The sequence below is a fragment of the Anabrus simplex genome, chromosome 6, assembly GCF_040414725.1.
Source record: "Anabrus simplex isolate iqAnaSimp1 chromosome 6, ASM4041472v1, whole genome shotgun sequence".
NCBI lineage: Eukaryota > Metazoa > Arthropoda > Insecta > Orthoptera > Tettigoniidae > Anabrus > Anabrus simplex.
This window is the reverse complement of record NC_090270.1, coordinates 303,186,946-303,203,009: the sequence shown is the minus strand read 5'-3', so window position 1 is coordinate 303,203,009 and position 16,064 is coordinate 303,186,946. Positions and strand designations below refer to the sequence as shown.

General features: G+C 38.6%; 1 protein-coding gene across 10 annotated transcripts in view; it reads right to left on the bottom strand.

Moving 5' to 3' along the window:
- Alh (Alhambra) overlaps nt 1-16,064 on the bottom strand; it is a 338,473-nt gene that overhangs the window by 254,555 nt on the left and 67,854 nt on the right. For all 10 annotated transcript variants that reach the window (XM_067150502.2, XM_067150503.2, XM_067150504.2 and 7 more), the window contains one exon: nt 7,922-8,119. In XM_067150502.2, coding sequence (XP_067006603.2) covers nt 7,922-8,119 — 198 coding nt within the window. The remainder of the gene's footprint in view (nt 1-7,921; nt 8,120-16,064) is intronic.

Here is a 16,064-nt window from a genome sequence, read left to right as displayed (position 1 = left end):
TTCCTTTCCATACCATTTCCCAAAAAAATTGGTATCTTATCAAATAATTCACATCAGCATCAGCAACACCCTTTCCAGGTCTGTTCACCTCAAAAACATCCACACTGCCTGTTATCTTTAGGTCCCATATGCTGAAAACATACTCTAAAAGTGGTCTTACCAGAGACTTATATGCCCTCTCCTGTAAATCCCTATTACAACCCCTAAATACCCTCATAACCACATGAAGAGATCTGTAACCTTTATTTACAATCCCATTTATGTAATTACCCCAATTAAAATATTTCCTTATATTAACACCTAGGTACTTACAATGATCCCCATGAGGAAATTTCACCCCATCAACACAACAATTGGTACAAAAGTTTGAACTGTGAAGCTGACAATTACTTAGTCATACCCAGAATTTCATGTTTCTCATTCTTAAGATTTCTGTAGCTTATAAATTCTTCTTTCACCGGAATGAACACTCCCTTTCCTACCGTTGCTATCCTATCTCTATGATAAAAACCCCAGTTCCCTGAGAAAATTTCCGTATCCATAACATCACTTCTCAGCCATAATTCAACTCCCATTACAATATTTGCTATATAAATTACTTAATTATGAAGCAGAGAATCACCAGCACTCCTGTTACAACTGTGGATAAAAACACTGTAAGGATGTTACCATTCAACTACCTAAGATATTAATACATGAATGAGCTCCAGATGTTAAAATATAAACCAGAATCAGCACTGCAAGAAATTTGTTTCTGAACTTAAATCTTTGAGCAACCTTGCCTTCTGATTCAAAACTTGTTGGCATATTTTGAAGTGTTGTGTGTTACCAGTGCTGACGTAAGATGTTGCAGGATGTACATCAAAGATTTCACGTCAATGAATTGACTGGAGGCCTTTGAAAAGTGGATGTTTTTCATAGAGCTGTCGAAGGACTAAAAATGTTGAACAGTTAACCGAATTACTTTAATCAATTAATCGGCCGATTCATCAAATTTTGATCTGTTTTTCACACTATAACTTTGAGAAAAACACCTGGCATAAAACATTTTTATAATTCAATATGCTATAAAGAACATATACTTTTTATTTTAAGTTTTTTAATTGTATTCGTGACATGCAAGTAATAAAAAAATTAAAAAGCAGTTAGGTTAATATTTTAAAAATATTTCTTTTATAATTTGTTTTACATAACACCAACACAGATAGGTCTTATGAAGATGGGATGGGAAAGGCCTAGGAGTGGGAAGGAAGCAGCCATGGCCTTAATTAAGGTACAGTCCCAGCATTTGCCTGGTGTGAAAATGTGAAAACACCAAAAACCGTCTTCACAGCTCCCGACAGTGGGGTTCGAACCCACTATCTCCCAGACGCAAGCTCACAGCTGCACGCCCCTAACCCCACAGCCAACTCGCCCGGTAAATATATTTCAATATTGGTAATTTAATGGTACAAAAGTTTGAAACTGTGAAGTTGACACTTACAGTCACACCTCTTTGCTCCAGGACTTCAGACATGTCAATAAGTGGCATGATCAGAACTAAGAGCTGCCCTTCTTTTAGTAACAATATTTCCAGCATCACTGAGCACACTTTCACAAAGAGCTGAAGTAGCTGGAATGCAAAGCAATGTTTTTGCAATGTGTGCGAGATGTGGAAGTTGGATTGAATGTATTTTCCACCACTGCAAACAGTCTGCGAAGTCATCTTCCAGTTCCACCAATGACTTGTAGACTGCAATCTCCATCTCAAGTGGTATCGAACTAGAAACCAAAATGGCACGACCAGAATCCTATTCATCCTCGTCGGTTTCAAAATTCAGTTTCCTCTTCTCGCTGCATGGTTTTACAGAAACTTGTACTCCGTTCAAGTTCCTCTCCGAAATTCTTTTCCACATGGAATCCAGGTCCTTTTTTCAATACATCTAAGATATTTAAATCTAGGATCAAGAGCAGTAGCTTCCTGGTATGTCTTCAAATTACACCAGTTATTTATCCTTGCCGTAAAATCTTCTACAAAAGTCCTTTTAAATCTAACTATGTACCCAAGATTGACATTGAAGCAACGTAAAGATAATTTCAAGTGTGTTACCACAGGCAATACAATACCACCTGTCCAATACTTGGCACCACCAAGGAGGTCTGTTATTTCTAAGCATGGCTTTTTTTTTTTTTTTTTTTTTTTTTTGCTAGGGGCTTTACGTCGCACCGACACAGATAGGTCTTATGGCGACAATAGGATAGGAAAGGCCTAGGAGTTGGAAGGAAGCGGCCGTGGCCTTAATTAAGGTACAGCCCCAGCATTTGCCTGGTGTGAAAATGGGAAACCACGGAAAACCATTTTCAGGGCTGCCGATAGTGGGATTCGAACCTACTATCTCCCGGATGCAAGCTCACAGCCGCGCGCCTCTACGCACACGGCCAACTCGCCCGGTAAAGCATGGCTTTAAAGACAATTTTTTTCTATCATGTCCCATTCAATTTGTTGTTAGACGTTTGATATTAGAAGAGTGGGTCGACAGGATGTCTAAAATACTCCGTTTAGCTTTCATAAGTATCTCGAATATGAAATATGTGCTATTCCATTCAGTAACCATGTCCTGTTTTAATTTACAGGCATCCAGGCCTTGTCTTGTTCTTGAAGTTTTTTATCAAGCTGATTTTCGAGATAAAGGCTGTGTTTAAAATGTTCCACTATTTTCCTGCACTTTGAAAGTAATGGTCTGATAGCAGCATCATTGATAGCCTTATTTCAACTTAACTATAGAGTGAGGGCTGCACACTGAAAATTGTCAAACTTTGCTCTTTCAACTCCTATAAAACGATATTTCTTGCATTCCAGTGCAAACAGCACCTATTTAATCTTCCAAACCCCATTCACGAACTACACCTTCAATTTCTTCAGTGTAGTTAGCAGCATTGTGGTTTTCTGTAAAATGTTTAACTTGTAATGTTGAATTACAAAATTCCCAATTTGAATCAATCCAGTGAGTTGTAACCCCCAAGTAGCTACAGTTAGATACGGAAGACAAGAAATCCCCCGTGAGACTAAAATTCTACAAGTTTCCGTTCATCTAATAATTTTGACTTTTCTACTTCATAGAACTTCTTTTTTTTTTTTCTTCAGGGGGAAGTGTGAAAATTGAAAGCTTTCTGTAAAACCTCGTCTAGACCATGATCAGAGACGATGTTGACCAGTCTACTATCCTACACAATCCACTTAACTAGTTTACTCGTAATTTTAGTTTTCTTATTAGAGGACATACAGGCTTCACTATAAGGTGCTCCAAAATTGTCTGAGAAGATGAACTAGTAATGACATTGATAGACACAAATAAGCTTTCGAAATTATGAATATATTTGAGATGATATTGAATATTCCAGTATAACTGAACAATTTTCCACATTTCTTACAAAATACTTTCTTTCTATCACTTTACTGCAATTATTTAGTTTAAAACCAAAACTTTCACCAAGTTTTCCTCACGTTGGTTCATAGCCATCTTTGTACTGTATTCTGAATAACAACCACACACAAACTGAGTTTTAAGTTGTCACTTTTTCTGCTGCTTCTTTCTGGCAATTGGTATCTGTCTATTCACACATTACAGAAAATTCCTTAATGACAGTCCCTTCAAGTACCTTTGCCTGCACCCATACACCCATTATGCAACCTGACTGTGTTCTGTAAAGGTCCACAAATATACTATAGTAGACCGGTATTTCCTTTCCAATAGTTTGTAAAAGCAATGGCCATAAACCTCGTTTTAGAAGAGAGCAATTACTGAGGTATTACTGCTTTTACCTTTCTGAAAGAAAGGCATGAGCATAAGCTTACTTTTTTTTTAAACAACTTGCTTTACGTCACACCGACACAGATAGGTCTTATGGTGATGATGGGATAGGGAAGAGCTTAGGAGTAGGAAGGAAGTGACCGTGGCCTTAAGGTACAGCCCCAGCATTTGCTGGTGTGAAAATGGGAAACCATGGAAAACCATCTTCAGGGCTGCCAACAGTGGGGTTCCAACCCACTATCTTCTGAATACTGGATACTGGCCGCACTTAAGCGACTGCAGCTATCGAGCTCAGTCAGCTTACTTTAATGACCTGTCAATCGTATAATAGCTGAGGTTTGCATACCAAATGACACATAGTAATACTCTAAACAGGTTTTGTGCCAGGCAAAACATTTTTTTCCCTTCACCACACTGAAATTTTAATCGGTTTGATTAATCGGTTAAAGTGCATTGATCAGTTAATCAGTTTGATTAATCAATTACATCAACAGCTCTAGTTTTTTGCAATGTTCAAGATCCCATGAGTACACCACATCACAAATGAGGAGGTACTCCATTATGTTGTAAAATCATCTGAAGTCCTAACCCTTTGCTAAACACAGGAAAGTAGGCTATATTGGTCACATCTTCAGATATGACAAACACAGCCTGATACAACTAATCACAGAAGGCAAGACAGAACAGAAGTGTCAATGTATGCGGGGAAGATTATCCTGGACGCGGTACTTCCAACAGTAGTTGAACATCCATGATACAGCGACTATAATTCATAATACACAAAATAGGAAAGATTACTCTATGCTAGTTGCCTGCCTTCTGTGAAGACACAGCACCAGAGGAAGAAAATATTTTAAACACAGTCAAAACTCATCTCCATGGACTAAATGCAAAAAACAGAAAGAAGAAAAACAATACAAACACACTTTACTTCACACAACAAAAACTAAAAGACTATTTGAGTAACATGAGTTGTGCCATTCTACTTCGTGTGCTCAGTATATACATCCACATCCACTTACATGTTATTGAACTTGCCTTTTAATGTCTACCCTGCATATGTTTTGACTTGTATGCCTTCACTCACTCCCGCTTAATTTTGACTGGTCGCCATATTGGATGTTCATCTGTTTCCTTTGTTTACGTATACAGCACGTGCTCAGCTGTTTTCTGTGCTCATACCTTCTGGAATCATCTCACTGCCTATATATTCTCGCCACTTTGCCTGTTTCGGCAGGTGGAATCGAGATTGTAATTCTGGTATGGATGAGCACATAGGACCTTGTCGTGGCACGAGAGGTTTATCTCTGCCCCATCATTCTGCAGCTGCATTTTAAGGTGAGATACAGAGACCATTTTACATCAAATTTAACTTATATTTTCTTCTAAGGCTACCTTGGCGGGAGTTAGGGGAGTGATCTATGCGTTCAGGACAGTTACTAAGACTTTGAGGATGAACTCAAAATTATCCATGTCAAAGTACATCATGGAAACTGAATGCCCATTTTCCTTAACCTCTTTATCTATATTTCTCTTGTATATCTCTTGTTGTGTTTTCTGGATCCTCTCTCTCCCACCCTGGCCTTTTATATTGTAGGTTATACGTTTTGTATTCTGTAAATGTCCGACTCGTTGGCTGAATGGTCAGAGTACTGGCCTTCGGTTCCGAGGGTCCCAGGTTAGATTTCCAGCCGGGTTGGGAATTTTAACCTTCATTGGTTAATTCCAATGGCTCGGGGGCTGGGTGTTTGTGCTGTCCCCAACATCTCTGAAATTGACACACCACACATAACACTATCCTCCACCACAATAACACGCAGTTACCCACACATGACAGATGCCTCCCACCCTCATTGGAGGGTCTGCCTTACAAGGGCTGCACTCAGCTAGAAATAGCCACATGAAATTATTATTATTCTGTAAATATGAATTATAATCCCTTGGAATAGGTTTTTTTGTATCACATCTTCATGCACACTTGTATTATTGAGCAGGTTATTAGCACTACTATTGGTTGTAAATTTGACTATCTGGTAGACTCTTCCCATTATTGTGGAATTTGTTTATATTCATTGCCCTATATTTGCCAGGTTCACTACAATCATTTGTAAACTTTAGATTTAGGCACTTGATCTTCTCTCAAAGTCGTACTCATATTCTACCTTCATCCATTTTATGAGAGAATTTAGTTATTAATACCAGCTGTGTCTCGGCAACGATAGTACGAGGTGTGTTCAAAAAAAGACCGAACTGTGGCTAGAAAACCTTTATTATGTAGCTTACATCATTTCACAGACTGTCCCCTTCAAAATAGTCCCCTGCACTATCAACAGCGTGTTGCCAACGTTTCTTCCACTTTTGGAATGCTTCCTGGAATGCACTTTCTTTGATGGCGCGAAGTTGCCTCGTCGCATTCTCCTTGATCTCTTCAATGTCTTGGAAACGATGTCCTTTCAAGGTGGTTTTCAATTTGGGGAATAAGGAAAAGTCTGCTGGAGCCAAGTCGGGAGAATAGGGTGGATGGGGCACAACAGGAATTTGGTGTTTTGCCAGATAACTGCGGACCGAGAGAGAGGCACGTGCTGGCGGATTGTCATGGTGCAACATCCAGGATTTGTTTTTCCACAGTTCAGGCCTCTTCCTGCGCACAGCATCTCTCAAATGCGTTAAAACATTCTGGTACAGTTCTTTGTTCACTGTCTGGCCTCGGGGTACAAACTCGTGATGGACAATGCCTTTCCAATCACAAAACACAATCAGCATCACCTTTATGTTTGAACGACTCATTCGTGCTTTTTTCGGTCGAGGAGAACCTTTCCCCACCCACTGTGATGATTGCCTTTTGGTTTCGACATGCTAGCTTCAACATTTCAAATGTTTCCACAAACGTTTTCCCAACTTTGAAGCAGAACTTCACGCACACGCGTTGTTCTTCAAGCTGTTTCATTATAGAATTCGATAAACATGTGACACACGCAATCACTTCAGAGGCTCTAACTCAACTGATAATGCAGGCAATGGAATGCGGAAGCAGCGGTCTGTTGTCAGAAGTTGCCGCTAGGCGCCGCCACAGTCACAACTCGCTCAATGTTGCGGTTTGCGCGCAATTTACAAAGTTCGGTCTTTTTTTTTAACACACTTCGTATTAAGATTGAATAAACTAAGTTTTAAATTAATTTACACAGATTTATAAACTTCAGATTATTTTATACAGTCCTCTTTCAGGTTATAGCTAAAAATTTCTTATTATCAAACTGTTAAATGCTCAGTTATTCCTCTATTATAAATCGTTGTTATTTTTCTGCTGGCTGAAAAAAAAAAAAAAAAAAAAAAAGACAGACATATATTATTGCAAATTCCATTATCTTGTTCTTGCCCATATAAACTTCTTCGGTCCTAACGTCCTCTTTCATTAACATTGGGCCCTAGTTTCATTTCCTTTTTATTTCCACTGCACATATATATTCCTTGCAGTTTATGGGTGCTGAATTTCTCTACTGAGTAATTAATAAAATGCATTACATGTATAATATTACTAGTAATTGACTCTGTGGGTTGGATAACTATTTGCTATTGCCTGTTGACAACTTTTTGCTATACTTGACCTATTGTTCAAGTGTTGATCGTGCTTTTACCATCCAACTTAATTTCACTGGGATTCTACTGAATTCCCCATTGGGCTAATAAATTCACATTTAAATTGCACTCATGTTACCCCAAAGTTGATGTTACAGACTTAGAACACAAATCAAAAGGAACCAAAATATTTCAAAGAAAAAATAATAATAATTGGGATATTAACCAAAGAAATGTGAATGTTTTAATGAAGCTACAAAGTTTATGAGATTCAACTTTCTTATAAAATATTTTATAACACTCATTTTATGCTTAATCTGTAATCTTAGAATTTCTTTTTATATCACTGTTCATTGTTTCAAATTTAACTTGAGTGACTTGAAATTTTCTTAATTCACTCTTCAATCAGAAAGCAAGAATTACAAACATAGGTACGAAAAAGCAGCGTTTTCATCAGTATATATTTAGGTTATGATGCGACACTAATGAAACGACTGACTGATGAAAATGCTGATCCAAATACAAAAATATCCAATGAATAACTCTTCTCTTACCAGTTTAGAATAATGGTGCTGACAGTAACCACAGTACTTCACATTGTCTAGGTAGTTGCCTGCCTCTTCACATAAGAGTCCTAACGCTTGTGCACACGTAACATGAAACTGCTGCTTACACCCTGACTTATTGCACTGCATGCAAGCACCTATAGTCGCACGAGAACCTTTTCCTTGCTCTTCACAAATATAACACACCTGCAAAATATATTCCAATAAGTGAACAGCTGATTCACACATCATACAGTTAAGAGTTCAATAACACAAGCATTTCATAGCAAAAACAAAATTAAAACAGATATCATCACAGGTAATCACAAAGCATATTTAAGAACAAAAATGGAACTGAAATTATGCATTAATGCACATATTCTCATTTACAACAATTTTGCAGGGAGACTTAATACTCTGTTTTACTATTCTGCATATCCTCACCAATGTTACAGGATTACAATACTATTGACATTTTATGGGTCTAATAAAAGATGACACAATTAATTAATCCATTTACTTACAGAGGAAATTATCATCAAGATTGAAAAATTACAAGAGTAAAATTGTGTAATGCGAATGCAATATTATCAGGGGATTTATACTAACAAACTCAGAACTGATACGTTTGTCTAATGTACGAGAACAAACTTTTCGATAATATCCCTGGAACACAAATGCTGAAAAACACAGTATATATTCAGCCCCCTGAGCTCACACATAGCAGATAACTAATAAATTTACCACTGCAGAAAAAGACTTAACAATCCTACCTACTTTGAATAAAGGTAAACTAATGAATTTAATCAAACTCATTTATATTGAAATAGATCAGAAACGGAACCCCAACTTCAACATAAACGAGACTATAGAAAATGTAAATATACTTAGAAGAGGCTTCTAATTTATATTTACAAAAAAAAGTTACTAAAAAGAAACCGGAAAACCTAACTGTTATTTCCGTTCTCCACAACACTACCCCAACTTTCTCCTCCATCTCCTCTCCGGTCCCTCTCAAAGATCAGCTGCTGGTCACACATATGCAGCCAGCATATATGGACCAAGCATTACAGGACCTAAGGGGAGGTGAGCCATTTGATTGTTTTTCAATATTTCCAACTCCACCACAAGGTTTTCTTCAATTTAAAAAACCCTTTTCTTTTTTCAGGCTTCCAACTATTTTACTATCTTCGATAAAACTATAACCAAAGCCTAACTTCAACTAAAGTTTCAAGGAGTTCCCCTGGTCCGTATAGAAAATCCTTTCAGAACTAAGTCAATTTTACTTCTAAAAAAAAAATTATTTGCCACAAGTAGGGACCTGCACCTTTTGCATTTGCGGTAACACGACTTCTTAAAAATATTCCTTAACACTAGGATTACCAAACATTCTTTCTAGCTACTTTTACCGAAGCGGCCATTTTGACTGATAGTAGCACGTATTCGTTTTTTGAGGATATTGGTGCCAAGAAAAGGTTTGAATTGAGTATAAAAACATCATAAACCATAATGTAATTTTTATCATGCATGACTTGTAAACACTATTATGAATAAATAATTAAATAAATAAATAAGTACACTAGTAAGGCAGAATGTTCTCCTTACACACTTTAGCTTACATTAGATACATATCTGCGTGAATGTCACTTTCTGCTTTCCAACTTATTTGTTGCACTGTACACACACTCTGCTTGGTCACCTTTGAAGTGAACGTAACCACAGACCAGTTTTCTACAGATTGCACACCTTTCAATAGTCTTGTTCCCTTTGCACACTTCTTCCCTCACTGATGAAAAACTCAGCAAGACGCAATACTACGTGTTCACTTAGAGTCTGATCAGTGGGTCGCGTTCCATCTTTTCCAAGATAGGGAAAACCATATACAACATACCTGGCTTCCACATCGACAGCCAAACAAAATTTCATACCAAACTTTTCTGGTTTATTGACCATATACTGCATAAATGGGCAGCTTTCAATGGAAAGAGCTGTTCATCCACGGTAATGTCCTCACTTGCTCTGAAGGAAATAGTAAAATTAGGTATAAACTTGTCCCGCACAACAGATACAAGCGCCAATCTATCAATTTTCAGGTAGATTTTTCATCGAATTGAAGAAACCTCACGATATCTGGGAAACGGTTCCGTGCCATAGCTTGGGAGAAAATTCCAGGACCCCACTTCTGTGACCACAGATCAAGAACGTTCGTGTCAGCTTCATAAGTTCCGCGTGCATATAAAATACCAATGACAGCATCCAATTCTTCCAAAGAAAGTGTCCGTTCAAGATTGTTCAGAACTTCGCGGGCTCCAACCGCAGTATATCATTCGACGTGGCACAGCTTGGATTCGTCAATAAAAAGACAAGCTGTAGCGCCACAAGTTCCTTCAATGTGGCGTTTTGCTGTCCTGTGGAACCTCGGACTTCCCTCAGTATATTTTACTGTCCTCGACGGCCTGGCAGGCTTTGTAGATCAACAAGAGTCCACACTGTTCCATCCAAAGCGACTTCTTCCTCGCCGACCGCCATGTGCTGACCACACCCATATGTTGACATACCACAGCGTATGCTCAGCCTTCTGTAGTTGATATTGTGCTCCTTGCTAGTAATTTCTTTATCTTCCTTAGTGTTTCCTTCACCTGGAAAATATAATAACAAACTTACTTACACTGTACACAGAATTACGTGAATACAAAATGACTAACTTCAAATAAGCTTACCTTTGTCATCAGCTGCTTTGCTAGTGTGCGTGCATCGCCAATTGGCAAGTAGTTCCCTAACCTTTTGGAGGTCGAAGGCTGCTGTGTGATATCATGTTCACATGGAAATTCTGCAGGCTCGACGCAACTAGAATCACTATCCAAACTATATCCTTTTGTCAAGTTATACACGTCTTCGCAATTATTGAGGTCTAAACCAGTCCCAACTTCATCGCTTGATTGTGATGGGGAAATTATATGCTTATGCTTCAGAAATTCGGCATCCATTTGCAGACTACGCGAGAAATTGTTTCTTCGGGGTAATTACAAACAATCGGGAAAATCTAGTTTGAATGATTGTAACGAGTGAACACGACAATTGCTATTTATTTGCTATTTGTTTCACATCGCACCGACACAGATAGGTCTTATGGCGACGATGGGATACGAAAGGCCTAGGAATAGGAAGGACGCGGCCGTGGCCTTAATTAAGTTACAGCCCCAGCATTTCTCTGGTGTGAAAACTGAAAACCACGGAAAACCATGGAAAACCATCTCCAGGGCTGCCGACAGTGGGGTTCGAACCCACTTTCTCCCGAATACACACGACAATTGACTGCTCGTTACGAATGCAGACCTTTCATTACTGAACAAATACTGACTATATTTTCCTGTCAGCAGCTGTCCCATTGCAGCACAACAGTAAGTTCTATTCAATACTACGGTAATAAAGTACACTGTAACAGCTTGTTAGAATGATATCCCGTTCTAAATGAATGCCACAAATGTCTGATGGGGTAGCTACTGCAATACCGGTCAAAATGACCATCCGGTAAAAGTAGGTATATGAACTCATAGCGCTAACAAGAAAGGAGTTACGGGTTTTCGAAGCTATATGCTGAAAAGTACAAAAATCCACCAAAGGGTTTGTATGCTCTAACCGTATTACGAGAGTGATAGAGAAAACAAAACTGAAAACGGTCATTTTTACCGCTGCGGTATACCTAGTGTTAAAATGCTTGGGAAACAGTTACCTATACATTCGAAAATTCAAAAATTAGACAGATTTATTTTGCGAAATAAAACTGAATGAGACAATAACGCAAATGTCAACTCTATCAATTTTATATGCACAATAATGCGAATTCACGATGTTTGCCTTCTTATAAAGGTTTTACCACCTCCAGAATAGACCAACGTGTCCATCACAGTCTTACAAGTTCAACTCCATCAACTCAACTCGCGCGTGCGTCATTCTGCTTAAGAAGCTGGCCAGTAACAGTCTGCTGTTTTCTCTTTGTGTTCTGTTACAACTAGTATTATGACCAAGGTGTGTATTAGTGCAAGGGAAAGGGCTCTTGAATTTAAAAATGACAGATTACATGCATAAAATTCAAAAACCATGATGTGTCAATACTTTAACCATACAATATCTTGGGATAGAAAGATACGTGTACCAAGCATGTGCAAAATGAGAAACATAAATGAGTGAAGAGATCATCTACAGCCAGTACATCCTCTTGATATAGAGAGGCAAAAGAGTATTGTACAGTGTAATTTTGCTGCAAAAAGAAGGGAAAAAGTGTTATTGCAACAGATAATTTTGCCAAGAGGACTACAGAATCTTTTCTTAAAGTGAATATACCACTAGAAAAATTGGAGCACCCTGCTCTTGAAGAATGGATGAATGAATTCACTGAAGACATGCTGAATAGATTACTGCCGAAATTATATTATTGTTGTATATACATATATTTATTTTTTCCCCGAATTCAGCCAACTATGGACCCCTTAGAACTTGAGGCTTCTTGGGCTTTCTTCTCTTCTCTTCCACAAAACCTCTTCATTCTTTAGCTTCTAATCTTTCTTCCCTCTTCGGAAATGATCCATTCAGGACTCCATTTTAGTGGTTTCTCTTCAAATGGTTTTGGACTCTCGACTCTTCTGAACTCTCTTCTATTGTGGATCATTTGCAGAATTCCAACTTCTACATCCCTCTTGACCTCTTCCACCCACTCGGAGGTGGCCTTTAATCTCATGAAGTATTTGAAGACCCTTTTAGTTAGCCATTTGTCATCCATTCTGACTAGTTGCCAGTAGAATTTCAGCCTTTGTTTCTGCATTGTGTCCGTGACCATCCCAGTGTACTTGTAGAGCTCCTCATTTCTCCTTTTCAACCAAGTCCCATCAGTAGTCTTCTGTGGTTCCAGAAATATCCTTAGAATCTTCCTTTCCTGCTTGAATTCTTGCAGCTCCCCCTTTTTATTTAAAATTGGGCACTCTGAAGTGTACAATCGTTCCAGTTTTATTACTGAGTTACAATGTTGGATTTTGCCCTTGTAGGATATTGCCGGTTATATCTGTTTTGTTTTAGCTTGTAGGCCAGATCTAATTTTCTGTCTCTTGTGTTGTTTGCCTCGTTACACAGTCCATTGAGTTGAGCCCATTCCCCCAGGTGGTAGTAGCAGTAGCAGCAGCAGTAGTAGTAGTAGTAGTAGTAGTAGTAGTAGCAGCAGCAGCAGCCACTTCAGAAACGGAACTTTATAAAATTAATTCCTAATAGATTTTTTAAGAGGTACTGAAAATTTGTCGCAAGTTAGATTGTTAAGAGAGAAATATGTTCCACTGCTGAGAGATGAAAGAGATCAACAAGTGAAAGAAGCAGTCTGTGGCCAGAAGATTATGTTACTATGTAACGAAATAAGAGATCGGTTGGGTCGATGTGTACAGTATAATCTCGAATACCACCCTTCACCGTGTAAGACCCGCACCCTTATTTTGAAAGAACAAAGTTTTTTAAAAAAGTGAAGTCAAAATTATTTACAAACTTTAGTAACACACATCAACTGATTAGAAAATACAAATAAAAGTAAACAAACATTTCCAGAACGATATCCAACGACTTCATTCATCATCATCATCAGTATCAACTTCGGAACTTTCATCACCAGCACCTTCCCACAAATTGTCGTCATCGCTGCCATCCATAGCATTAGAAATGCTACATTTTCTGAGGTCTCCAGGGATACGATTCTGTGCCGTCAAAATCCACGTACACAGCAGCTGAACTTCCGGGCACTGAATGCAACCAGTTATCAGCCGCCATCCATTCTGTATAGAGCTGTTTCAAGGCTGCTTTTAATGGACGATTCACGCAGACATCCAGCGGCTGTAGCATAGACGCCATCCCACCCGGAATAACTGCTAGGTCGGTTTTGCCATCCTTGATATGTTTCTTCACAGCGACTGTTGTGTGGCCGCAGTAACTGTCGAGAACAAGCAAGCTCTTTTGTCCCAATAATGCACCAGGGTGACGTTGCCAGACACACTTTACCCAGTCTTCCACAAGTGAACTGTCCATCCAGCTGGAGTTCTGAGATCTGACTATAACACCAGCGGGTAGATTTTTAGGAAGCGTATTTCACTTGAGAACAATGTATGGCAGCAATTTGGTTCCGTCAGCGAGAATACACAACATTACCATACACCATTGTTTTTCATTACAACCTGTTCTAATGGTAACACTTTTTGCACCCTTAACATTCACAGTCCTGTCCTCTGGCATTTCAAAGTAGACTGGCATCTGCTCTGCACTGCCAATTTGGGAAAACAAATATGCACTTTCCTTCCACAGCCGAATTGTGTGACGCTGAAATGACAATAACTTCCTCAACATAGGCACCAGGAAGATGCTGTGAAATTGAGGTACGCCTTCGTACACACAACCCAATTCTTTCATAAAAATTAAAAACCCATCCTCGGCTTGCCTTAAACCCTTCCAATGAAAGTTCCTTTGCGATCTCTAATGCTTTTAGCTGACACATTTCGGTCGACACACCATATCCCAATTCTTGCCATTCTATCACATATTTATAAAGTTTTTTCCTATTTCTGGAAACTGTACAGTCAGTCCACGAAAAGCTCTATGATCACCACTACATGTTAATAGCACATTTTTCTTCTTTCTCCAATCGCGAATACACGACTCATCAATATCGTATTTCCTACCGGCAGCACGATTTCCAATCATTTCGGCTTCCTGAACTACTTTCAGTTTCTCACTCGTAGTAAAAAAATCACAAACGCTTTGTGGAATTCATGTTGATACTCTGAGAACGTACGTGAGACTGATGCCAAGCGTGGAAGTAGCGAATACTGAGAGCAGAGAGAGCATTGTTGCCAAGCCGCGCTGGCGGTGATACCCGATTTACGCGCATTCAGAAAGATAAATATCCCAAAATTTTAAATAAGACCCGCACCCAATTTTGGAAGCAATATTTTCGTAAAAACAGTGCGGGTGGTATTCGAGATTATACGGTATTTGTCGTGTTAATTTACCCTCTTGAACCAAAAATAGAGCAGAAGTTTTATGCTGCTGATGTACATATTCTGGAAGCACCTGATGCAAAATCGTACAACAGGGCAATACTTAAATCTGTACAGAAGTACTCTATTAACTACAACAATATCTTGGGACTGGTGACAGTGCAAGATACATGTCCAAGTGCTTCAGTCCCCTGAGTACTTTCCTCGGAGACAATGCAGTTCAAAATCAGTGTTGGGCACACAGGCTAAATTTGGTAGGATGCAAATTCATGAAAGAACTGACAAACCTTAATGCAGCTATGGCTAAGGTTAAAGCTGTCTTTATCAATATGAGAAAAATAAAACACCTGTATGTTCAATTTTGCAAAGATCATTACCCATCTGAAATCCTAAACTGTTTCCAGTACCAGTACTGAAAATATGGAATACTTCGTTCGAGGCAATTTTCTATGTTGAGAAGCATCTTTGTGAAATAATTGATTTGTGCAGTTAGAAGATCTGGACTTAATCAGCAATACTGGTATCGACTTCATAAAATCACTGACGAATGATGAAGTATAATTTCAGCAGAGGCAACATTCATCAAGAAACATGCCAATGATTTAGTGGAATACATCACTGAACTAGAGGGATCTTCATACCCAGAAAGTCCTACACTTTAAAGAGAATTCAGGAAAATACTGCAAAATTTCAAAGTAGCAAAAGAAGGGAATTTTTATAGTGAAACAGAAGAGAAGCTAAATTGCATCAGAAATGCAGACATTCAGGGAGATGTTAAGATAAGCTGTGAAGAAAAAACTGTAGTGTTAGCATTTAGAAAATTGCAGCTACTGATGTTTAAAGACCCTGCTAATAACATGCATTCAGGACTTGGAGTGTTTAGTTCAGTACAGTATTCATCATTAACAGTAATGTCGATTCAGCACCAGTGAAAAAAGTAAAGTCTATTCCATTCTTTAAAAATGAGAATAATTCAGTGATCATAAAGGGTACAGTGAATTTCAAGAACAAACCAATCAAACTGTGTTGCGGGATGGAAAAATGAATATTGTGAAAGTCCTGATTATTTTGCTTGACAGTCATCCTGAGTTAAGTGGCAGCGCTCTCCAGTCAGTCTGGTATCCATG